Genomic DNA, 22,875 nt, shown 5'->3' on the forward strand with positions numbered 1-22,875 from the left:
TCACAACAATAGTGGTATATGGCAAGTCAATGTCTTCAACGGTGGTGGTGAGGGGGGGGGGGAGGGACTTTTCATAACAATGACAGGATAAAAGAATAGTGAAAAAGAAATAAAGAAAGAAAGGGTGCGGAGTTGTGGGTGAGGAAAAATGAAAAAGTCTACGGCACCTAGTATTCCCAGGCGGTCACCCATCCAAGTACTGACTAGGCTCGACGCTGCTTGACTTCGGTGATCGGACGAGAACCGGTATATTCAACGTGATATGGTCGTAGACATTAGAATGGTGAAATTTAAGCTTTTTATACCCGCCCGCCCCGAGACTTATTTTGCAAAGTTGGATGTTCAACTCTAGACCACCTATATGGTTACTTATCCCATTAAACTAAATAATGTGCATGTTTTTATATGACTTGAGAAGCTATATGGTAGCATATACGCCCGGATATGATTGCCCCAATGACTGACGCACGCACGCACACTCACACTGAGAGTCTGAAGCTAGCCACGTTCGTCCGACTTGTGAACAAACCTCTTAACATAGTGTTCGTACGCTGCTCATGGGAAGCCTAAAGTGGTCTAAAATTGCCTCAATCGACCTAATTTGTGCATCACATTTACTTCCTTTTGTGTACTCCGACATCCAAGCCACAAAAAACGAGAGATTTTGTTTGAGAACATATCAAGAAAGATGTTCTCCCGTTTCTTTTCGGCACTTTTCCTGAGGGAGAACACTCGTGCGTGCGTGCATGCATGCATGCGGAATGATATAGCCCTAATGATACACTTGTCTCGAATTAAAGGGGGGCTGGAGAAAAACTTGTGATTGCAATGATCAGGTCACAACAATAGTGGTATATGGCAAGTCAATGTCTTCAACGGTGGTGGTGAGGGGGGGGGGGGAGGGACTTTTCATAACAATGACAGGATAAAAGAATAGTGAAAAAGAAATAAAGAAAGAAAGGGTGCGGAGTTGTGGGTGAGGAAAAATGAAAAAGTCTACGGCACCTAGTATTCCCAGGCGGTCACCCATCCAAGTACTGACTAGGCTCGACGCTGCTTGACTTCGGTGATCGGACGAGAACCGGTATATTCAACGTGATATGGTCGTAGACATTAGAATGGTGAAATTTAAGCTTTTTATACCCGCCCGCCCCGAGACTTATTTTGCAAAGTTGGATGTTCAACTCTAGACCACCTATATGGTTACTTATCCCATTAAACTAAATAATGTGCATGTTTTTATATGACTTGAGAAGCTATATGGTAGCATATACGCCCGGATATGATTGCCCCAATGACTGACGCACGCACGCACACTCACACTGAGAGTCTGAAGCTAGCCACGTTCGTCCGACTTGTGAACAAACCTCTTAACATAGTGTTCGTACGCTGCTCATGGGAAGCCTAAAGTGGTCTAAAATTGCCTCAATCGACCTAATTTGTGCATCACATTTACTTCCTTTTGTGTACTCCGACATCCAAGCCACAAAAAACGAGAGATTTTGTTTGAGAACATATCAAGAAAGATGTTCTCCCGTTTCTTTTCGGCACTTTTCCTGAGGGAGAACACTCGTGCGTGCGTGCATGCATGCATGCGGAATGATATAGCCCTAATGATACACTTGTCTCGAATTAAAGGGGGCTGGAGAAAAACTTGTGATTGCAATGATCAGGTCACAACAATAGTGGTATATGGCAAGTCAATGTCTTCAACGGTGGTGGTGAGGGGGGGGGGGAGGGACTTTTCATAACAATGACAGGATAAAAGAATAGTGAAAAAGAAATAAAGAAAGAAAGGGTGCGGAGTTGTGGGTGAGGAAAAATGAAAAAGTCTACGGCACCTAGTATTCCCAGGCGGTCACCCATCCAAGTACTGACTAGGCTCGACGCTGCTTGACTTCGGTGATCGGACGAGAACCGGTATATTCAACGTGATATGGTCGTAGACATTAGAATGGTGAAATTTAAGCTTTTTATACCCGCCCGCCCCGAGACTTATTTTGCAAAGTTGGATGTTCAACTCTAGACCACCTATATGGTTACTTATCCCATTAAACTAAATAATGTGCATGTTTTTATATGACTTGAGAAGCTATATGGTAGCATATACGCCCGGATATGATTGCCCCAATGACTGACGCACGCACGCACACTCACACTGAGAGTCTGAAGCTAGCCACGTTCGTCCGACTTGTGAACAAACCTCTTAACATAGTGTTCGTACGCTGCTCATGGGAAGCCTAAAGTGGTCTAAAATTGCCTCAATCGACCTAATTTGTGCATCACATTTACTTCCTTTTGTGTACTCCGACATCCAAGCCACAAAAAACGAGAGATTTTGTTTGAGAACATATCAAGAAAGATGTTCTCCCGTTTCTTTTCGGCACTTTTCCTGAGGGAGAACACTCGTGCGTGCGTGCATGCATGCATGCGGAATGATATAGCCCTAATGATACACTTGTCTCGAATTAAAGGGGGCTGGAGAAAAACTTGTGATTGCAATGATCAGGTCACAACAATAGTGGTATATGGCAAGTCAATGTCTTCAACGGTGGTGGTGAGGGGGGGGGGGAGGGACTTTTCATAACAATGACAGGATAAAAGAATAGTGAAAAAGAAATAAAGAAAGAAAGGGTGCGGAGTTGTGGGTGAGGAAAAATGAAAAAGTCTACGGCACCTAGTATTCCCAGGCGGTCACCCATCCAAGTACTGACTAGGCTCGACGCTGCTTGACTTCGGTGATCGGACGAGAACCGGTATATTCAACGTGATATGGTCGTAGACATTAGAATGGTGAAATTTAAGCTTTTTATACCCGCCCGCCCCGAGACTTATTTTGCAAAGTTGGATGTTCAACTCTAGACCACCTATATGGTTACTTATCCCATTAAACTAAATAATGTGCATGTTTTTATATGACTTGAGAAGCTATATGGTAGCATATACGCCCGGATATGATTGCCCCAATGACTGACGCACGCACGCACACTCACACTGAGAGTCTGAAGCTAGCCACGTTCGTCCGACTTGTGAACAAACCTCTTAACATAGTGTTCGTACGCTGCTCATGGGAAGCCTAAAGTGGTCTAAAATTGCCTCAATCGACCTAATTTGTGCATCACATTTACTTCCTTTTGTGTACTCCGACATCCAAGCCACAAAAAACGAGAGATTTTGTTTGAGAACATATCAAGAAAGATGTTCTCCCGTTTCTTTTCGGCACTTTTCCTGAGGGAGAACACTCGTGCGTGCGTGCATGCATGCATGCGGAATGATATAGCCCTAATGATACACTTGTCTCGAATTAAAGGGGGCTGGAGAAAAACTTGTGATTGCAATGATCAGGTCACAACAATAGTGGTATATGGCAAGTCAATGTCTTCAACGGTGGTGGTGAGGGGGGGGGGGGGAGGGACTTTTCATAACAATGACAGGATAAAAGAATAGTGAAAAAGAAATAAAGAAAGAAAGGGTGCGGAGTTGTGGGTGAGGAAAAATGAAAAAGTCTACGGCACCTAGTATTCCCAGGCGGTCACCCATCCAAGTACTGACTAGGCTCGACGCTGCTTGACTTCGGTGATCGGACGAGAACCGGTATATTCAACGTGATATGGTCGTAGACATTAGAATGGTGAAATTTAAGCTTTTTATACCCGCCCGCCCCGAGACTTATTTTGCAAAGTTGGATGTTCAACTCTAGACCACCTATATGGTTACTTATCCCATTAAACTAAATAATGTGCATGTTTTTATATGACTTGAGAAGCTATATGGTAGCATATACGCCCGGATATGATTGCCCCAATGACTGACGCACGCACGCACACTCACACTGAGAGTCTGAAGCTAGCCACGTTCGTCCGACTTGTGAACAAACCTCTTAACATAGTGTTCGTACGCTGCTCATGGGAAGCCTAAAGTGGTCTAAAATTGCCTCAATCGACCTAATTTGTGCATCACATTTACTTCCTTTTGTGTACTCCGACATCCAAGCCACAAAAAACGAGAGATTTTGTTTGAGAACATATCAAGAAAGATGTTCTCCCGTTTCTTTTCGGCACTTTTCCTGAGGGAGAACACTCGTGCGTGCGTGCATGCATGCGGAATGATATAGCCCTAATGATACACTTGTCTCGAATTAAAGGGGGCTGGAGAAAAACTTGTGATTGCAATGATCAGGTCACAACAATAGTGGTATATGGCAAGTCAATGTCTTCAACGGTGGTGGTGAGGGGGGGGGGAGGGACTTTTCATAACAATGACAGGATAAAAGAATAGTGAAAAAGAAATAAAGAAAGAAAGGGTGCGGAGTTGTGGGTGAGGAAAAATGAAAAAGTCTACGGCACCTAGTATTCCCAGGCGGTCACCCATCCAAGTACTGACTAGGCTCGACGCTGCTTGACTTCGGTGATCGGACGAGAACCGGTATATTCAACGTGATATGGTCGTAGACATTAGAATGGTGAAATTTAAGCTTTTTATACCCGCCCGCCCCGAGACTTATTTTGCAAAGTTGGATGTTCAACTCTAGACCACCTATATGGTTACTTATCCCATTAAACTAAATAATGTGCATGTTTTTATATGACTTGAGAAGCTATATGGTAGCATATACGCCCGGATATGATTGCCCCAATGACTGACGCACGCACGCACACTCACACTGAGAGTCTGAAGCTAGCCACGTTCGTCCGACTTGTGAACAAACCTCTTAACATAGTGTTCGTACGCTGCTCATGGGAAGCCTAAAGTGGTCTAAAATTGCCTCAATCGACCTAATTTGTGCATCACATTTACTTCCTTTTGTGTACTCCGACATCCAAGCCACAAAAAACGAGAGATTTTGTTTGAGAACATATCAAGAAAGATGTTCTCCCGTTTCTTTTCGGCACTTTTCCTGAGGGAGAACACTCGTGCGTGCGTGCATGCATGCATGCGGAATGATATAGCCCTAATGATACACTTGTCTCGAATTAAAGGGGGCTGGAGAAAAACTTGTGATTGCAATGATCAGGTCACAACAATAGTGGTATATGGCAAGTCAATGTCTTCAACGGTGGTGGTGAGGGGGGGGGGGGGAGGGACTTTTCATAACAATGACAGGATAAAAGAATAGTGAAAAAGAAATAAAGAAAGAAAGGGTGCGGAGTTGTGGGTGAGGAAAAATGAAAAAGTCTACGGCACCTAGTATTCCCAGGCGGTCACCCATCCAAGTACTGACTAGGCTCGACGCTGCTTGACTTCGGTGATCGGACGAGAACCGGTATATTCAACGTGATATGGTCGTAGACATTAGAATGGTGAAATTTAAGCTTTTTATACCCGCCCGCCCCGAGACTTATTTTGCAAAGTTGGATGTTCAACTCTAGACCACCTATATGGTTACTTATCCCATTAAACTAAATAATGTGCATGTTTTTATATGACTTGAGAAGCTATATGGTAGCATATACGCCCGGATATGATTGCCCCAATGACTGACGCACGCACGCACACTCACACTGAGAGTCTGAAGCTAGCCACGTTCGTCCGACTTGTGAACAAACCTCTTAACATAGTGTTCGTACGCTGCTCATGGGAAGCCTAAAGTGGTCTAAAATTGCCTCAATCGACCTAATTTGTGCATCACATTTACTTCCTTTTGTGTACTCCGACATCCAAGCCACAAAAAACGAGAGATTTTGTTTGAGAACATATCAAGAAAGATGTTCTCCCGTTTCTTTTCGGCACTTTTCCTGAGGGAGAACACTCGTGCGTGCGTGCATGCATGCATGCGGAATGATATAGCCCTAATGATACACTTGTCTCGAATTAAAGGGGGCTGGAGAAAAACTTGTGATTGCAATGATCAGGTCACAACAATAGTGGTATATGGCAAGTCAATGTCTTCAACGGTGGTGGTGAGGGGGGGGGGGGAGGGACTTTTCATAACAATGACAGGATAAAAGAATAGTGAAAAAGAAATAAAGAAAGAAAGGGTGCGGAGTTGTGGGTGAGGAAAAATGAAAAAGTCTACGGCACCTAGTATTCCCAGGCGGTCACCCATCCAAGTACTGACTAGGCTCGACGCTGCTTGACTTCGGTGATCGGACGAGAACCGGTATATTCAACGTGATATGGTCGTAGACATTAGAATGGTGAAATTTAAGCTTTTTATACCCGCCCGCCCCGAGACTTATTTTGCAAAGTTGGATGTTCAACTCTAGACCACCTATATGGTTACTTATCCCATTAAACTAAATAATGTGCATGTTTTTATATGACTTGAGAAGCTATATGGTAGCATATACGCCCGGATATGATTGCCCCAATGACTGACGCACGCACGCACACTCACACTGAGAGTCTGAAGCTAGCCACGTTCGTCCGACTTGTGAACAAACCTCTTAACATAGTGTTCGTACGCTGCTCATGGGAAGCCTAAAGTGGTCTAAAATTGCCTCAATCGACCTAATTTGTGCATCACATTTACTTCCTTTTGTGTACTCCGACATCCAAGCCACAAAAAACGAGAGATTTTGTTTGAGAACATATCAAGAAAGATGTTCTCCCGTTTCTTTTCGGCACTTTTCCTGAGGGAGAACACTCGTGCGTGCGTGCATGCATGCATGCGGAATGATATAGCCCTAATGATACACTTGTCTCGAATTAAAGGGGGCTGGAGAAAAACTTGTGATTGCAATGATCAGGTCACAACAATAGTGGTATATGGCAAGTCAATGTCTTCAACGGTGGTGGTGAGGGGGGGGGGGAGGGACTTTTCATAACAATGACAGGATAAAAGAATAGTGAAAAAGAAATAAAGAAAGAAAGGGTGCGGAGTTGTGGGTGAGGAAAAATGAAAAAGTCTACGGCACCTAGTATTCCCAGGCGGTCACCCATCCAAGTACTGACTAGGCTCGACGCTGCTTGACTTCGGTGATCGGACGAGAACCGGTATATTCAACGTGATATGGTCGTAGACATTAGAATGGTGAAATTTAAGCTTTTTATACCCGCCCGCCCCGAGACTTATTTTGCAAAGTTGGATGTTCAACTCTAGACCACCTATATGGTTACTTATCCCATTAAACTAAATAATGTGCATGTTTTTATATGACTTGAGAAGCTATATGGTAGCATATACGCCCGGATATGATTGCCCCAATGACTGACGCACGCACGCACACTCACACTGAGAGTCTGAAGCTAGCCACGTTCGTCCGACTTGTGAACAAACCTCTTAACATAGTGTTCGTACGCTGCTCATGGGAAGCCTAAAGTGGTCTAAAATTGCCTCAATCGACCTAATTTGTGCATCACATTTACTTCCTTTTGTGTACTCCGACATCCAAGCCACAAAAAACGAGAGATTTTGTTTGAGAACATATCAAGAAAGATGTTCTCCCGTTTCTTTTCGGCACTTTTCCTGAGGGAGAACACTCGTGCGTGCGTGCATGCATGCATGCGGAATGATATAGCCCTAATGATACACTTGTCTCGAATTAAAGGGGGCTGGAGAAAAACTTGTGATTGCAATGATCAGGTCACAACAATAGTGGTATATGGCAAGTCAATGTCTTCAACGGTGGTGGTGAGGGGGGGGGGGAGGGACTTTTCATAACAATGACAGGATAAAAGAATAGTGAAAAAGAAATAAAGAAAGAAAGGGTGCGGAGTTGTGGGTGAGGAAAAATGAAAAAGTCTACGGCACCTAGTATTCCCAGGCGGTCACCCATCCAAGTACTGACTAGGCTCGACGCTGCTTGACTTCGGTGATCGGACGAGAACCGGTATATTCAACGTGATATGGTCGTAGACATTAGAATGGTGAAATTTAAGCTTTTTATACCCGCCCGCCCCGAGACTTATTTTGCAAAGTTGGATGTTCAACTCTAGACCACCTATATGGTTACTTATCCCATTAAACTAAATAATGTGCATGTTTTTATATGACTTGAGAAGCTATATGGTAGCATATACGCCCGGATATGATTGCCCCAATGACTGACGCACGCACGCACACTCACACTGAGAGTCTGAAGCTAGCCACGTTCGTCCGACTTGTGAACAAACCTCTTAACATAGTGTTCGTACGCTGCTCATGGGAAGCCTAAAGTGGTCTAAAATTGCCTCAATCGACCTAATTTGTGCATCACATTTACTTCCTTTTGTGTACTCCGACATCCAAGCCACAAAAAACGAGAGATTTTGTTTGAGAACATATCAAGAAAGATGTTCTCCCGTTTCTTTTCGGCACTTTTCCTGAGGGAGAACACTCGTGCGTGCGTGCATGCATGCATGCGGAATGATATAGCCCTAATGATACACTTGTCTCGAATTAAAGGGGGCTGGAGAAAAACTTGTGATTGCAATGATCAGGTCACAACAATAGTGGTATATGGCAAGTCAATGTCTTCAACGGTGGTGGTGAGGGGGGGGGGGAGGGACTTTTCATAACAATGACAGGATAAAAGAATAGTGAAAAAGAAATAAAGAAAGAAAGGGTGCGGAGTTGTGGGTGAGGAAAAATGAAAAAGTCTACGGCACCTAGTATTCCCAGGCGGTCACCCATCCAAGTACTGACTAGGCTCGACGCTGCTTGACTTCGGTGATCGGACGAGAACCGGTATATTCAACGTGATATGGTCGTAGACATTAGAATGGTGAAATTTAAGCTTTTTATACCCGCCCGCCCCGAGACTTATTTTGCAAAGTTGGATGTTCAACTCTAGACCACCTATATGGTTACTTATCCCATTAAACTAAATAATGTGCATGTTTTTATATGACTTGAGAAGCTATATGGTAGCATATACGCCCGGATATGATTGCCCCAATGACTGACGCACGCACGCACACTCACACTGAGAGTCTGAAGCTAGCCACGTTCGTCCGACTTGTGAACAAACCTCTTAACATAGTGTTCGTACGCTGCTCATGGGAAGCCTAAAGTGGTCTAAAATTGCCTCAATCGACCTAATTTGTGCATCACATTTACTTCCTTTTGTGTACTCCGACATCCAAGCCACAAAAAACGAGAGATTTTGTTTGAGAACATATCAAGAAAGATGTTCTCCCGTTTCTTTTCGGCACTTTTCCTGAGGGAGAACACTCGTGCGTGCGTGCATGCATGCATGCGGAATGATATAGCCCTAATGATACACTTGTCTCGAATTAAAGGGGGCTGGAGAAAAACTTGTGATTGCAATGATCAGGTCACAACAATAGTGGTATATGGCAAGTCAATGTCTTCAACGGTGGTGGTGAGGGGGGGGGGAGGGACTTTTCATAACAATGACAGGATAAAAGAATAGTGAAAAAGAAATAAAGAAAGAAAGGGTGCGGAGTTGTGGGTGAGGAAAAATGAAAAAGTCTACGGCACCTAGTATTCCCAGGCGGTCACCCATCCAAGTACTGACTAGGCTCGACGCTGCTTGACTTCGGTGATCGGACGAGAACCGGTATATTCAACGTGATATGGTCGTAGACATTAGAATGGTGAAATTTAAGCTTTTTATACCCGCCCGCCCCGAGACTTATTTTGCAAAGTTGGATGTTCAACTCTAGACCACCTATATGGTTACTTATCCCATTAAACTAAATAATGTGCATGTTTTTATATGACTTGAGAAGCTATATGGTAGCATATACGCCCGGATATGATTGCCCCAATGACTGACGCACGCACGCACACTCACACTGAGAGTCTGAAGCTAGCCACGTTCGTCCGACTTGTGAACAAACCTCTTAACATAGTGTTCGTACGCTGCTCATGGGAAGCCTAAAGTGGTCTAAAATTGCCTCAATCGACCTAATTTGTGCATCACATTTACTTCCTTTTGTGTACTCCGACATCCAAGCCACAAAAAACGAGAGATTTTGTTTGAGAACATATCAAGAAAGATGTTCTCCCGTTTCTTTTCGGCACTTTTCCTGAGGGAGAACACTCGTGCGTGCGTGCATGCATGCATGCGGAATGATATAGCCCTAATGATACACTTGTCTCGAATTAAAGGGGGCTGGAGAAAAACTTGTGATTGCAATGATCAGGTCACAACAATAGTGGTATATGGCAAGTCAATGTCTTCAACGGTGGTGGTGAGGGGGGGGGGGAGGGACTTTTCATAACAATGACAGGATAAAAGAATAGTGAAAAAGAAATAAAGAAAGAAAGGGTGCGGAGTTGTGGGTGAGGAAAAATGAAAAAGTCTACGGCACCTAGTATTCCCAGGCGGTCACCCATCCAAGTACTGACTAGGCTCGACGCTGCTTGACTTCGGTGATCGGACGAGAACCGGTATATTCAACGTGATATGGTCGTAGACATTAGAATGGTGAAATTTAAGCTTTTTATACCCGCCCGCCCCGAGACTTATTTTGCAAAGTTGGATGTTCAACTCTAGACCACCTATATGGTTACTTATCCCATTAAACTAAATAATGTGCATGTTTTTATATGACTTGAGAAGCTATATGGTAGCATATACGCCCGGATATGATTGCCCCAATGACTGACGCACGCACGCACACTCACACTGAGAGTCTGAAGCTAGCCACGTTCGTCCGACTTGTGAACAAACCTCTTAACATAGTGTTCGTACGCTGCTCATGGGAAGCCTAAAGTGGTCTAAAATTGCCTCAATCGACCTAATTTGTGCATCACATTTACTTCCTTTTGTGTACTCCGACATCCAAGCCACAAAAAACGAGAGATTTTGTTTGAGAACATATCAAGAAAGATGTTCTCCCGTTTCTTTTCGGCACTTTTCCTGAGGGAGAACACTCGTGCGTGCGTGCATGCATGCATGCGGAATGATATAGCCCTAATGATACACTTGTCTCGAATTAAAGGGGGCTGGAGAAAAACTTGTGATTGCAATGATCAGGTCACAACAATAGTGGTATATGGCAAGTCAATGTCTTCAACGGTGGTGGTGAGGGGGGGGGGAGGGACTTTTCATAACAATGACAGGATAAAAGAATAGTGAAAAAGAAATAAAGAAAGAAAGGGTGCGGAGTTGTGGGTGAGGAAAAATGAAAAAGTCTACGGCACCTAGTATTCCCAGGCGGTCACCCATCCAAGTACTGACTAGGCTCGACGCTGCTTGACTTCGGTGATCGGACGAGAACCGGTATATTCAACGTGATATGGTCGTAGACATTAGAATGGTGAAATTTAAGCTTTTTATACCCGCCCGCCCCGAGACTTATTTTGCAAAGTTGGATGTTCAACTCTAGACCACCTATATGGTTACTTATCCCATTAAACTAAATAATGTGCATGTTTTTATATGACTTGAGAAGCTATATGGTAGCATATACGCCCGGATATGATTGCCCCAATGACTGACGCACGCACGCACACTCACACTGAGAGTCTGAAGCTAGCCACGTTCGTCCGACTTGTGAACAAACCTCTTAACATAGTGTTCGTACGCTGCTCATGGGAAGCCTAAAGTGGTCTAAAATTGCCTCAATCGACCTAATTTGTGCATCACATTTACTTCCTTTTGTGTACTCCGACATCCAAGCCACAAAAAACGAGAGATTTTGTTTGAGAACATATCAAGAAAGATGTTCTCCCGTTTCTTTTCGGCACTTTTCCTGAGGGAGAACACTCGTGCGTGCGTGCATGCATGCATGCGGAATGATATAGCCCTAATGATACACTTGTCTCGAATTAAAGGGGGCTGGAGAAAAACTTGTGATTGCAATGATCAGGTCACAACAATAGTGGTATATGGCAAGTCAATGTCTTCAACGGTGGTGGTGAGGGGGGGGGGGAGGGACTTTTCATAACAATGACAGGATAAAAGAATAGTGAAAAAGAAATAAAGAAAGAAAGGGTGCGGAGTTGTGGGTGAGGAAAAATGAAAAAGTCTACGGCACCTAGTATTCCCAGGCGGTCACCCATCCAAGTACTGACTAGGCTCGACGCTGCTTGACTTCGGTGATCGGACGAGAACCGGTATATTCAACGTGATATGGTCGTAGACATTAGAATGGTGAAATTTAAGCTTTTTATACCCGCCCGCCCCGAGACTTATTTTGCAAAGTTGGATGTTCAACTCTAGACCACCTATATGGTTACTTATCCCATTAAACTAAATAATGTGCATGTTTTTATATGACTTGAGAAGCTATATGGTAGCATATACGCCCGGATATGATTGCCCCAATGACTGACGCACGCACGCACACTCACACTGAGAGTCTGAAGCTAGCCACGTTCGTCCGACTTGTGAACAAACCTCTTAACATAGTGTTCGTACGCTGCTCATGGGAAGCCTAAAGTGGTCTAAAATTGCCTCAATCGACCTAATTTGTGCATCACATTTACTTCCTTTTGTGTACTCCGACATCCAAGCCACAAAAAACGAGAGATTTTGTTTGAGAACATATCAAGAAAGATGTTCTCCCGTTTCTTTTCGGCACTTTTCCTGAGGGAGAACACTCGTGCGTGCGTGCATGCATGCATGCGGAATGATATAGCCCTAATGATACACTTGTCTCGAATTAAAGGGGGCTGGAGAAAAACTTGTGATTGCAATGATCAGGTCACAACAATAGTGGTATATGGCAAGTCAATGTCTTCAACGGTGGTGGTGAGGGGGGGGGGGAGGGACTTTTCATAACAATGACAGGATAAAAGAATAGTGAAAAAGAAATAAAGAAAGAAAGGGTGCGGAGTTGTGGGTGAGGAAAAATGAAAAAGTCTACGGCACCTAGTATTCCCAGGCGGTCACCCATCCAAGTACTGACTAGGCTCGACGCTGCTTGACTTCGGTGATCGGACGAGAACCGGTATATTCAACGTGATATGGTCGTAGACATTAGAATGGTGAAATTTAAGCTTTTTATACCCGCCCGCCCCGAGACTTATTTTGCAAAGTTGGATGTTCAACTCTAGACCACCTATATGGTTACTTATCCCATTAAACTAAATAATGTGCATGTTTTTATATGACTTGAGAAGCTATATGGTAGCATATACGCCCGGATATGATTGCCCCAATGACTGACGCACGCACGCACACTCACACTGAGAGTCTGAAGCTAGCCACGTTCGTCCGACTTGTGAACAAACCTCTTAACATAGTGTTCGTACGCTGCTCATGGGAAGCCTAAAGTGGTCTAAAATTGCCTCAATCGACCTAATTTGTGCATCACATTTACTTCCTTTTGTGTACTCCGACATCCAAGCCACAAAAAACGAGAGATTTTGTTTGAGAACATATCAAGAAAGATGTTCTCCCGTTTCTTTTCGGCACTTTTCCTGAGGGAGAACACTCGTGCGTGCGTGCATGCATGCGGAATGATATAGCCCTAATGATAAGGTACATATGCCACCATAAAATATAACGCACTTTAAAACTCGGGATTTTGCTTACTTTGTTAACTTCTAGTTCGTTTCGACAGTCTATATACAAAAAAAGAAAAACAAGAATAAAAAACGTTCTATCACGTTATCCTAATATGTGTTGCCGAAAGATAAGTTACATCATGTAGATGCCAGCTTGACCTCCTTGGTAGGGATTATCACACATTTCGGTCTATGACGTCATCTTCTATATCTAAATCATGCAACGAAGACTCAGATTGTCTCTGCCTGGTTGTTTCCCTTGATGTTTCTCTAGTTGAGGTGCCAAAGGAAGATGACGGATTGCTGTTGTTGTCTGTTTGTCTATTGGAGGTTGTCGTGCTGTAATACACCACTTGAGTCTTACTTGTAACCGCCAATTGCTTACTTTCAACTAGCGGTGAGGCTGTGTAAGTCTCGGAACTGGTGTAGGCGCCAGAGCTGGGTTCTGCCTCCAACATAATCGAATTACGATTATATTTGTAGGTGAATGTATTGTAGTTGCCTGGTGGATCTTGCAGATACTTAAAGCTGTGTTTCGCTCCAGTGGCTCGTCTGTTAATGAACAGGACGCAGCTGGTTGACGAATATCGCTCAGTCTTAGTAGCCACGTCAAACTTTCGATTCCGCGAGCTTTTAGAAGTATCCAATGTTAAAAGTATACCTCCTATTTTGAAATTGTCTTGCTGGCAGTCATTGTCACTGGACACATGCCACGTCCATTGACCCTCACCAGTCAGCTTGTTGTACAATTCGCAAGATAATGTGGTCGGCAGTTCGTCTGAAATAACAAATGCGATATAGATTTGAGGTTTGTGACTTAATAAGGTAAAGTAAATTACGCTTTTGCAAGAAAATATAAAAATATTTTTTATTTACTACTCAGATCTATCATATTGACATGAAAGCCTGCGTGGAGATATGAAGTTAATTTTTATTAACCCCCCAAAAAACCGGTACAAAGTATGTCAAGTATTTGAGTACCACCGACAAATATCTGCGCCGACATATAAGTGGATTTACATCATGTCAACGCAGTCATCCAGTCTTCCATCGCAAACATATATCATTTTGTGGGAATAATAACCCCACAGTGAACACTCTTCACCCATGTGTAAATGTATAAATACAGGTGACAAACGCCTACAGTGGAATTACGACCTTCCTTATCGGTTTCGAACCTCTGGACATACAATATATATATATATATATATATATATATATATATATATATATATATATATATATATATATATACATATATGTATATGTGTATATATATATAGATATATATATACACACACATATATATATATATATATATATATATATACATATATGTATACACATATATAACGAAGCGCGCTAACAATTTTGGGATGAAAGTTGCTATGCGCCTGCACCAAAGCAAATTTCCCCCTAATATTTGAAACAAATCGCCGCTCCTGCATTTATGGATTTGTATTAGCAGTCACATTATTCAATCAACCACATCTCGAGTTAGGGACAGGATATTAAAATGAGGTATTGAACTAACAATGTGAAAAATTTGTCTCTTGAATAAATGTTTTACGTCCGTCTGCCACCAGAATATCACTCTAAACAGACTACGACCAGGAAGCAATTAAAAAAAACGTAAACCCATTTATCAGCATTGATCGACCTACACTATGCATGATATTGCAATAAAAGAAATAAAGTTGGGAATGGATTTTTAAAAGCAGTCCCATGATTCAATTCAACCATATCTCGCTTAAAGGTTTTTTTTTAAGATATGTCTGGAAAGCTATTTGATGACGTTAATCCATTATTTGAAAACTTCTAATAACTCAACAAAACCAAGTTCTTTTCACCTTTTATTAACGAGAGAGCGTTGAATGACATTCTATATCATTTGTTATATTTTACAAACATTTCATTTTGAGGCCATAAATGTCTTGTTTTGTGTTGCATCTGAGGTATTGACCAAATTGTAAGTATATTATACTTGATGGTCCAGTCACTTTAACCGTTGAACCTCGGTTTTTTATAAAGTGTCATTAATCGAAATGTACGATAGAAATAACCTGTAATGACAGCAGTGAGTTTTAATGGCCCCACATATCAAAAGTTCATTTGTATCTAAGTCATATTAAAATGTGTTGTGTGTGCTACGTTCAAGCACCACAAATTATCAAAAATTGGGATAGTATTGAAATGCTAACCAACATAACTGAAATCATTTCAACTTTTGGAAACAATTTGTTCCCATTATAAGAATTTGTTTTAACTGTAATGATATAAAAGCTTACCAGCAGCTGAGCGTTGTTTCAACAGGCACACAAACCAAGCAGCATGGATAATAATGCTCATCTTCGATTCCAAGGATGTTATTAAAATATCCAAGTTGAACATTAAAATATCAAAATTAACCCCTTGAAATGGTTGTTGCAGTGATTAGCATGCACATGAATTCATTGTGGAAACTCAAATGTTTTCAATAATGCAATGATAAGTCAAGCTTTTTCGACTTCCTTCAACAAGCGTATTAAATGAAACTTTCGAAAGCTTTCAAGAATTCTAATGTTATGTTCTCCAAGTTAAGCTGTTTCGGTTTTTTCGGTTTTGAGTGACAAACGTTCAGTTGAAATACTACATCCGTTATTAACACACAACGAAGCAACAGACTTTGAATGTCAAAAAATTAATGTCAGTTCTGTGGCTTTCAACAAGACAGTCATTTATACGAAGTGAAATAAAGTCGAATAACGCGCAAGCTCAATAGAATACTGATAAAATATAAGGGTGGGTTCACAATGACTTCAATACAGTGTAATATGCAAGTTTTTTTCACCTTTTCTAATTTTCAAGTTGATGAAAAACCTGCAGGGGCGTATCCAGGGGGGGCGCAACAGGCGCGCGCCCCCCCTATTGGCCGTCACCAAAAAAAAAAAAAGTTTAGCAAAAAAAAAAAAAAAAAAAAAAAAATTGATGACGACCTTTATGTGAGATGTCGGTGATCGCTCAACCCTCTCCCCCCCCCCTCCCGTATGCTTTATTTTTTGTTTACCAAAAAAAGGTTCTGGCGAAGTTCGGCGGCATAATAGTTTTAGAAACATAGATGGTAATTGTGTTTGTATTATCACTATAAACACTAAATGACATGCCAGCCATACTAAATTGTGCAATTTGTGTCCATATTTACTGGAAATGTTGCTTATTATTAAGGTCGAAAAATGGATCACATATGGCCATGGGCGGCGATCCTGGGTGGAGGGGGGATATATCCCCCCATGAAAATGGGTGGAGGGGATGTAATGCACCATATCCCCCCCCCCCACCAAATGCCAGGGATAAGAATATTTTCATGCCTACATTCATGCATCTTCGTGAATGTACGGCTCTTTTTTAGCTTCATTTCTCGCCTACCATAAGCGCAGTGCGATCTTTTCAAATAAAGCGTCTTTATAAAGCAAAAATAGTTGACTGTAGGCTTCATTGGCCCTATAACAACAAAATGTATTATTGCGCCCACGGTATTTATATAGTACATATATGCACCCTCATAGTATTCATATAGGCCCTATAGTAGGCCTACACACGTACATGTTCCCTCGAACAGCTGAGAATCTCATGTAACCAGGGTAATGCTTAATACACGTTTCACCTGGATGCCCTAGCAATCGGTACCTAGGAATGTAACTATGTGTAATTGTGTATTGCATGTGTATAGGCCTATAATAGCCTGCATGAGGCCATTTTCTTCATCGAATAATATAAAAGAGCTCTCGAACATTCTAACGTTGCGCCTGAAACAAGATTGACAGGGGCAATTTTCCCAAAATAACACCCGAAATTTAAAAAAAAAGTATTTTGGATCCTGATTATGAGATATTTCGGACATGACATCCCTATTTTAAAGTTGGGTATATGCCGCTTGGAAACCTCGGGAAGTGCCGTTTCCGGCCATCTAGAGGGTTTGTTAATCCCAAAATTTTCTTGTACGCTTCGCGCCAACCCATGGTGGCGCTACGCTTAGATAGTCAACAAGGTCATATCCCCCCCCCCCACTCGGAAGTACGGATCGCCGCCCATGCATATGACACCATTTTGCATTTCAGCCCTTCTTTGAAAGCAAAAATTGTACACCCCTCCCCTTAGACCCATCCCCCAGGACGGCGATCATTCATGCCTGGCGCCCCCCCTATTGGAAAATCCTGGATACGCCCCTGAACCTGTATCACCGAAAAGTTATAAAACCGATTATACTAGCCTCTTGTGATTTCTTTCCTAGAACAGGATGTTTTTTATGTGAAAATGCTGATTAATTGTTTCTTTCAAATCATTCATTTTCACGCTTTCAAAAGAAACGCATTTTTGCACTTGGGATAAGCTTTATGACCCTGTTCGGCATTGTAATTAACTTTATGAGGCTCAACTCGAGTTAATCTTGCCTTTTTTCTCTGAAACCAAATTACAGGAGCGGATATGCACTCATTCAAAATCAGGATCAGTATTATTTAATACATTGCTTTAACAGGGTCTGAAATTTGAAGAAAATAATGCTAGTAAAATGAAGCACATTGATTAAAATGGCGCTCTCAGATTCACGGAGTGTTCCGTTGTTGATACATAAAATATTGCAGTTTATTCAGTTAATTTGGAAAAGTGAATTGCACAATAATCTGTGTACTACGTATAATTATGCACCCTGAACATTTCAAAGGTCCACTTTAAGTTCCTGGGTCTTTCACGCTTTCACATAACAAATTTATATGGTTACATAATAAAACATCATTTTTCTCCCAAGCACCCTTGACATTACAAAATAGACCCACTCTCCCATGACCTTGGTCAATAGAATGGTTCATTTCTCTAGCGCATGCAATACTCCATCGAAAATATAATGTACGGGCTTGCTTCATACATGGACCCCGCATATACTTCAATTATTATAGCCTCAAAGATCATATAAAATCAAATTAATTCAACTGTTTGACAGATGTAATTTTTTGCTGATGAGGTATGATAAAGTAATTTCAACAAATAAAATGAAAGTGATTTCGACTATGAGGCATTCTTATAAGAGTGTAAAACACGGGAGTTAGATGCACCTTGTGTGACATTCAAAATTATTGCGCAAAGAGCTAACTAAGAAATAAGAAGCCTATTATGATATTTTAGATTCCATATTTGCCTGCCTCCGCCTGTATAATAGACGTTGTAGTAGTAGTAATAATAATAATAATAATAATAATAATATAAAAAACAGCATTGACGCATTGTAGCACGCTAATGTCAGACTTGGATTTAGACTTGATCAAGTCTGATATCCAATCAATCATAGCAACACAATGTATTTCTCGTAGCAATTAATATGCGGACTCAGAGCCTTATTCGGTTTCAATATGGTATGAAAGTGATATTGTGGTGGCTGCAGTTAATTGCTTAATAAAATTCTCTACACTAGAACTTTTCTGCATCAACAGGCCAAAACTACACCCTCCTAGACTTTGTATGGCGAAGGTATGAGATGTTGAAATGTAGCAGTATTTGTAAATGCCTCTGGCAATGGCAGAGTGAATAATGTCATCACGGTAATTCAGCTGAAAATGTTTCTGTTTTTCCATGAAATATTTGACTCCCTTTTGCACATTGAAGAATAATATTTCTACATATATAAGTTTTATTTGATGAATTCTAAATACAGAGAACCTTGGCAACTCGGCAAACATTCCAAATAAACAAGGATAAATCAGGGCTGTCTTAACGCATGGGCCCACTGTGCCCTGGCCCAGGGCCCCGCGATGTCAGGGGCCCCGCAATCGTAGTAACCCCATGTCTTAATGTGGGAGGAAAACTTATTGAATAGGCCATTATGCCTGATTGAATTCGATACTTGACAACTTGTGACGAGAGTTGGTGAAACACTTGAGAGTTTGACATTAAATATTGGAATCTGAGTTGGCAACCCTGGAATATACAATGCCCCGAAGGCTTACAAAGAGAAACTGTTACTCCGTAACAATAAGAAAGAGGATATTGCCTCGGCCACAAAAGGCATAAAATTTGAAAACCGTGGGCAATACCTCACTACCAAACCTAAACAAAGGAACCACCACTTGTGTTCAAGCTCACCTAAACACCCATATCAAAACCACGCATTTGAAAAAAGCACTTTTGAAACATTGGCACTTAATCTCGCAACACGCGGAATTATCCAAACTGTTTCCAAAAGAACCGATTCTAGCCTACAAAGGGCCCAAAATTTCAAAGATTTACTTATCAACTCAAGGTTTCGTACTAACGAAGAATCAGCTGACTTTCAAGGTTCACACGAAGCTCTTTTAGATGTTCTTATAGCTGTTCTATGAGTCCATAACAACTCGTGCACAGAAAATAGATGCATTTTGAAAACGAGACGCCCAGGCCGAATATAAAGTATTCAAAGGCTACCACTGATGAAGCTCCTCCTATAAAGTTTGAGAGCAGAAACCGGTCTAGTTGGTCATAAGAACCTACGCTAGTCTCTCCTATTATTAACAGTACACTCAATTCACCTAATAGGGGCAATTAATTTTCACCATGAAGAGCATGTTATAAGTTCATGTTCCTCGCGCCCTCCCTTAAAAATACTTCATGTTCTTGGCGACTACGTTGCGTTAGATAGTGTAAAACCGCCTACACTCCCTTTCAGTTGAAAGACTCAACACAAGGGTGTTTCAAATGGTGAGTCCAGTATTGTTAGGGAAGGGATGGAGGGCAACTGGAAGATTACTCTTCTATAATGTATTTCAGCTTTTAGATATATCACGTATGTTATTCAGCTAAAGTTTTATGCTTTTTGCGCGACATAGGGAGGGGTGGTAAATGCAGGCATGTCTATGCTTGAGCGCTTGTCAAGGATGTCATTTTTTCACGCAATTTTTTTCGAACTCACTTGATTGAGGGGCCCCGCTCCATTGCCAGGCACAGGGCCCGGTGATCTCTTAAGACGGCCCTGGGATAAATAGACAAACTAATTATTAAAACCTGCTTTTGCCGTTATGACGTACCGTGCAATCACGGACAACTTATTCTGAACTTCCAACAACAAATGTGCCTTGAATGGCACTAATGGCCTTCCTTGTTCCTGCCTTTGAAGCATTTGGCATACAGACGACAGCAGTGTAGATCAGTGTGATAGCCAGCGTTAAGTAACTAAAAACACAATATTGCATAATATGAGACTTATGCAACTGGGCTCACGGTACGACAGTAAGTTGAACCCCTGATTGGATCGTGCATCTCTCATATTAATGCTTCTAAAAGCATTCGAAGGTACGTATATCATGTTAATATTCCAGTTAACACAACGATGAACGTTGTTGTTTGTTATCGTGTAGAGAAACGAAGTAGCCTACTGGAGGAACACTAGCCTAGGGCTAGATTACTCTTACTTAGGCGCGGCTAACGTTAGACTAGAGTAGACCTTGGCTGAACTTAGGCCAAGCGTCTAACATGTAATATCAAGTAATAGTCTAATACTAATAGTTGCCAGAATGACAAGAGTCCAGCTTAGCATTAGTCATGGGCACAACTGTAGAGTAGACAACTTGTCGATTTGAAAGCACAGTTCGCCTCAGTAGTTGCAGTCTCAGACCTAAAAAAAAAACTATGCACAAAGCTATCACCACTGGCACTATACAGATGCACCCCTCAACACCATATCGAATGGATTACAGCCTTTGGAGGCTGAGTGGACTTGAACATTTATATGTTCAATAATCCCTACCCAAGTTGTCAATCTTAGATTATCAACATACGTTCGATTTGCACACCCGTCTACACCAGGATGGAGCCTCAGTGGAAGTAAACATTTTAATGAAATAATCTCTGTGCATGTACACATGTATCCCAGTCAAGTTCCATCTCCGATCACGACTGTGCCTCCAGACCAGAAAGAGGGCTCTGCCTTTCTTGATCTTGCACAAATTTTTTTAATCACTGTCCAACTTGTCAGCATATAATGCGGTATGGTTCTTAATAGGTAGGCTTGGACCTAGGATAAACCATCAAATTTAGTCAAATTTAAGCCTCAATCATAGCCTCAGAGGCATTCATAGGCTTTACATTTCTCTTTAGTATAGTAAACATATAAGTCCAGCCTACATCCCTGTGAAATCCAAGTTAAATATTATTCTATTGGACTCACCAATTTATGATCTAACAGTGGAATCTCCAAATCTCACTTGCGATATAGCTATGTAGGCCAAAAGTAGATTTACATGAAGTTCAATGGCGATATGTTTAGTATTATAAATGAGTTTGATTGAACCTTCCGTAATCTCTTTTTAAAAGTACCACTGAAGTCATGTTTCATGTGTATACATAGCTTTTGAAGCCATTACCCCATAACCACTTTGACCGGGACATTTTAAGAGTGATCATCTGTTAGCTTTTAAACAAATTATATGTATAAACTGCAATGTTCCATAACATAAATTATTTTGTTTTTCAGAAACGCAATGGCTGGTACTATATTTTTCTGGTCAGCTGGGGCAGTGCTGTCTCTCCTCTCCCTTCCTATACTGATTATCATTGCTCTGATAATACATCTCCAGTATAGAATACGGAAATTTGCACACATACCTAGCCCGAAAATGAAACCACATTGGTCAAGGTAAAAAATATTTACTTTGCTCTAGATAACAAAATTCCTTGGTGACTATTAAATCAAATGAGTTGCTTGGAAAATACTTCTCAGACAGTCTTGTGTTTCATATTTCAGTCATCACAGTGGAATTTTGGACCATTTAAAATCATTTATTTCTGCAGTGTACAATATATACCAACTAAATGTAAAAAAAAGTAGATACTGTTATTTGACCATTTCCTATATACAGCTACATTTTTGGGCATGCCAACCAGATGGATAAAGTTAGAACCGGAGAAGAAACAATTCATGAACGAACACTGATTTGGTAAGTGAACAATTTCTAAACATCTAACTTTTGCAATGTCATAGACTCATAACAGCATGGAAATCAATTTTTTTCATGTATTTTGATAAAACATTGATGAAACTGTGGGTAATTTGTGTAGAAGAATCTTCACCAATAATGGCACATGTAAAAGAGTGAATAGCATCAGGAATGTGACCTTCAACAAAAAGCAGTATATATACGTTTTGCAGATATTATATCCATGAAGGAAAACTTGATCTTACCATGTAGGCAACACATTGGTTGATAACTGTTCTGTCCTGAAGAGACTACTGCTAGGGTGTTGATTGTCCAGGATAGAAGAGTTGGTGGAGAGAGGTTTTCAATTGATGTGCATGTACTTCATGAGGCCATCTTCTTTTTCTTGTATTGCCAGCACTCACGTGCATACATCTGAATATCCATTACTTATCACATGAACTGTACCATTCCAATATAGGTAATAATTATGTGTAATACACTTGTTAAGGCTAGATGGAAAATATGAGGGAACTTTGTAGCTTTGCAATAGAATGCAAAATTTAAAAAAAAATGTGGTAAATATTGAAAAGTTTTAATCTGCTGATGTAG

At 41.4% G+C, this 22,875-nt stretch overlaps 2 protein-coding genes and 16 non-coding genes across 21 annotated transcripts in view; 1 reads left to right on the top strand and 17 right to left on the bottom strand.

Annotated features, from left to right (window-relative positions):
- Positions 1–155: 155 nt before the first annotated feature.
- On the bottom strand, positions 156–274 carry LOC139972632 (5S ribosomal RNA). Its single transcript, XR_011795036.1, has one exon. It is a non-coding gene; the product is annotated as a 5S ribosomal RNA (ribosomal RNA).
- A 719-nt stretch (positions 275–993) lies between these two features.
- LOC139972633 (5S ribosomal RNA) lies at positions 994–1,112 on the bottom strand. Its single transcript, XR_011795037.1, has one exon. It is a non-coding gene; the product is annotated as a 5S ribosomal RNA (ribosomal RNA).
- A 717-nt stretch (positions 1,113–1,829) lies between these two features.
- Positions 1,830–1,948, bottom strand: LOC139972634 (5S ribosomal RNA). The gene has a single exon (XR_011795038.1). It is a non-coding gene; the product is annotated as a 5S ribosomal RNA (ribosomal RNA).
- A 717-nt stretch (positions 1,949–2,665) lies between these two features.
- Positions 2,666–2,784, bottom strand: LOC139972636 (5S ribosomal RNA). Its single transcript, XR_011795041.1, has one exon. It is a non-coding gene; the product is annotated as a 5S ribosomal RNA (ribosomal RNA).
- Positions 2,785–3,503: 719 nt separating this feature from the next.
- On the bottom strand, positions 3,504–3,622 carry LOC139972637 (5S ribosomal RNA). Its single transcript, XR_011795042.1, has one exon. It is a non-coding gene; the product is annotated as a 5S ribosomal RNA (ribosomal RNA).
- Positions 3,623–4,334: 712 nt separating this feature from the next.
- LOC139972638 (5S ribosomal RNA) lies at positions 4,335–4,453 on the bottom strand. Its single transcript, XR_011795043.1, has one exon. It is a non-coding gene; the product is annotated as a 5S ribosomal RNA (ribosomal RNA).
- Positions 4,454–5,172: 719 nt separating this feature from the next.
- On the bottom strand, positions 5,173–5,291 carry LOC139972639 (5S ribosomal RNA). The gene has a single exon (XR_011795044.1). It is a non-coding gene; the product is annotated as a 5S ribosomal RNA (ribosomal RNA).
- A 718-nt stretch (positions 5,292–6,009) lies between these two features.
- Positions 6,010–6,128, bottom strand: LOC139972640 (5S ribosomal RNA). The gene has a single exon (XR_011795045.1). It is a non-coding gene; the product is annotated as a 5S ribosomal RNA (ribosomal RNA).
- A 717-nt stretch (positions 6,129–6,845) lies between these two features.
- Positions 6,846–6,964, bottom strand: LOC139972641 (5S ribosomal RNA). The gene has a single exon (XR_011795047.1). It is a non-coding gene; the product is annotated as a 5S ribosomal RNA (ribosomal RNA).
- Positions 6,965–7,681: 717 nt separating this feature from the next.
- Positions 7,682–7,800, bottom strand: LOC139972642 (5S ribosomal RNA). The gene has a single exon (XR_011795048.1). It is a non-coding gene; the product is annotated as a 5S ribosomal RNA (ribosomal RNA).
- A 717-nt stretch (positions 7,801–8,517) lies between these two features.
- On the bottom strand, positions 8,518–8,636 carry LOC139972643 (5S ribosomal RNA). Its single transcript, XR_011795049.1, has one exon. It is a non-coding gene; the product is annotated as a 5S ribosomal RNA (ribosomal RNA).
- A 716-nt stretch (positions 8,637–9,352) lies between these two features.
- Positions 9,353–9,471, bottom strand: LOC139972644 (5S ribosomal RNA). The gene has a single exon (XR_011795050.1). It is a non-coding gene; the product is annotated as a 5S ribosomal RNA (ribosomal RNA).
- A 717-nt stretch (positions 9,472–10,188) lies between these two features.
- On the bottom strand, positions 10,189–10,307 carry LOC139972645 (5S ribosomal RNA). The gene has a single exon (XR_011795051.1). It is a non-coding gene; the product is annotated as a 5S ribosomal RNA (ribosomal RNA).
- A 716-nt stretch (positions 10,308–11,023) lies between these two features.
- Positions 11,024–11,142, bottom strand: LOC139972647 (5S ribosomal RNA). The gene has a single exon (XR_011795054.1). It is a non-coding gene; the product is annotated as a 5S ribosomal RNA (ribosomal RNA).
- Positions 11,143–11,859: 717 nt separating this feature from the next.
- On the bottom strand, positions 11,860–11,978 carry LOC139972648 (5S ribosomal RNA). The gene has a single exon (XR_011795055.1). It is a non-coding gene; the product is annotated as a 5S ribosomal RNA (ribosomal RNA).
- A 717-nt stretch (positions 11,979–12,695) lies between these two features.
- Positions 12,696–12,814, bottom strand: LOC139972649 (5S ribosomal RNA). Its single transcript, XR_011795056.1, has one exon. It is a non-coding gene; the product is annotated as a 5S ribosomal RNA (ribosomal RNA).
- Positions 12,815–13,479: 665 nt separating this feature from the next.
- LOC139971945 (uncharacterized) lies at positions 13,480–22,863 on the bottom strand. 2 transcript variants are annotated; one of them, XM_071978803.1, is made up of 2 exons: positions 22,530–22,863; positions 13,480–14,123 (listed from the first exon to the last, which is right to left on the bottom strand). In XM_071978803.1, the coding sequence occupies exons 1-2, from the start codon at positions 22,543–22,545 to the stop codon at positions 13,522–13,524; spliced, it is 618 nt and encodes a 205-aa protein (XP_071834904.1). In that variant the 5' UTR covers positions 22,546–22,863; the 3' UTR covers positions 13,480–13,521. The 2 variants fall into 2 exon arrangements, with proteins under 2 accessions (XP_071834904.1, XP_071834903.1); XM_071978802.1 differs by lacking the exon at positions 22,530–22,863 and adding an exon at positions 15,634–16,004.
- The window catches only part of LOC139971932 (cholesterol 24-hydroxylase-like), a 90,641-nt gene continuing 88,247 nt past the window's right edge, over positions 20,482–22,875 (top strand). The window contains exons 1-3 of one of the 3 annotated variants that reach the window (XM_071978785.1): positions 20,482–20,641; positions 21,822–21,983; positions 22,207–22,284. In XM_071978785.1, coding sequence (XP_071834886.1) covers positions 21,829–21,983; positions 22,207–22,284 — 233 coding nt within the window. In that variant the 5' untranslated portion in view covers positions 20,482–20,641; positions 21,822–21,828. Of the gene's footprint in view, positions 20,642–20,863; positions 21,173–21,821; positions 21,984–22,206; positions 22,285–22,875 lie in introns of those variants that run through there. The other 2 variants (XM_071978784.1, XM_071978783.1) reach the window with 2 other exon arrangements.

Source organism: Apostichopus japonicus, chromosome 8 (assembly GCF_037975245.1).
Source record: "Apostichopus japonicus isolate 1M-3 chromosome 8, ASM3797524v1, whole genome shotgun sequence".
NCBI lineage: Eukaryota > Metazoa > Echinodermata > Holothuroidea > Aspidochirotida > Stichopodidae > Apostichopus > Apostichopus japonicus.

What these genes read in the sequence shown, in the direction of transcription:
- LOC139971945 (XM_071978802.1), bottom strand. Translation starts at nt 15,736, where the DNA reads ATGTTCAACTTGGATATTTTAATAACATCCTTGGAATCGAAGATGAGC. An exon ending in GAAACAACGCTCAGCTGCTG is followed by an intron (nt 14,124 to 15,633) that starts GTAAGCTTTTAT and finishes TTGTTATTTCAG; the next exon opens with ACGAACTGCCGACCACATTA.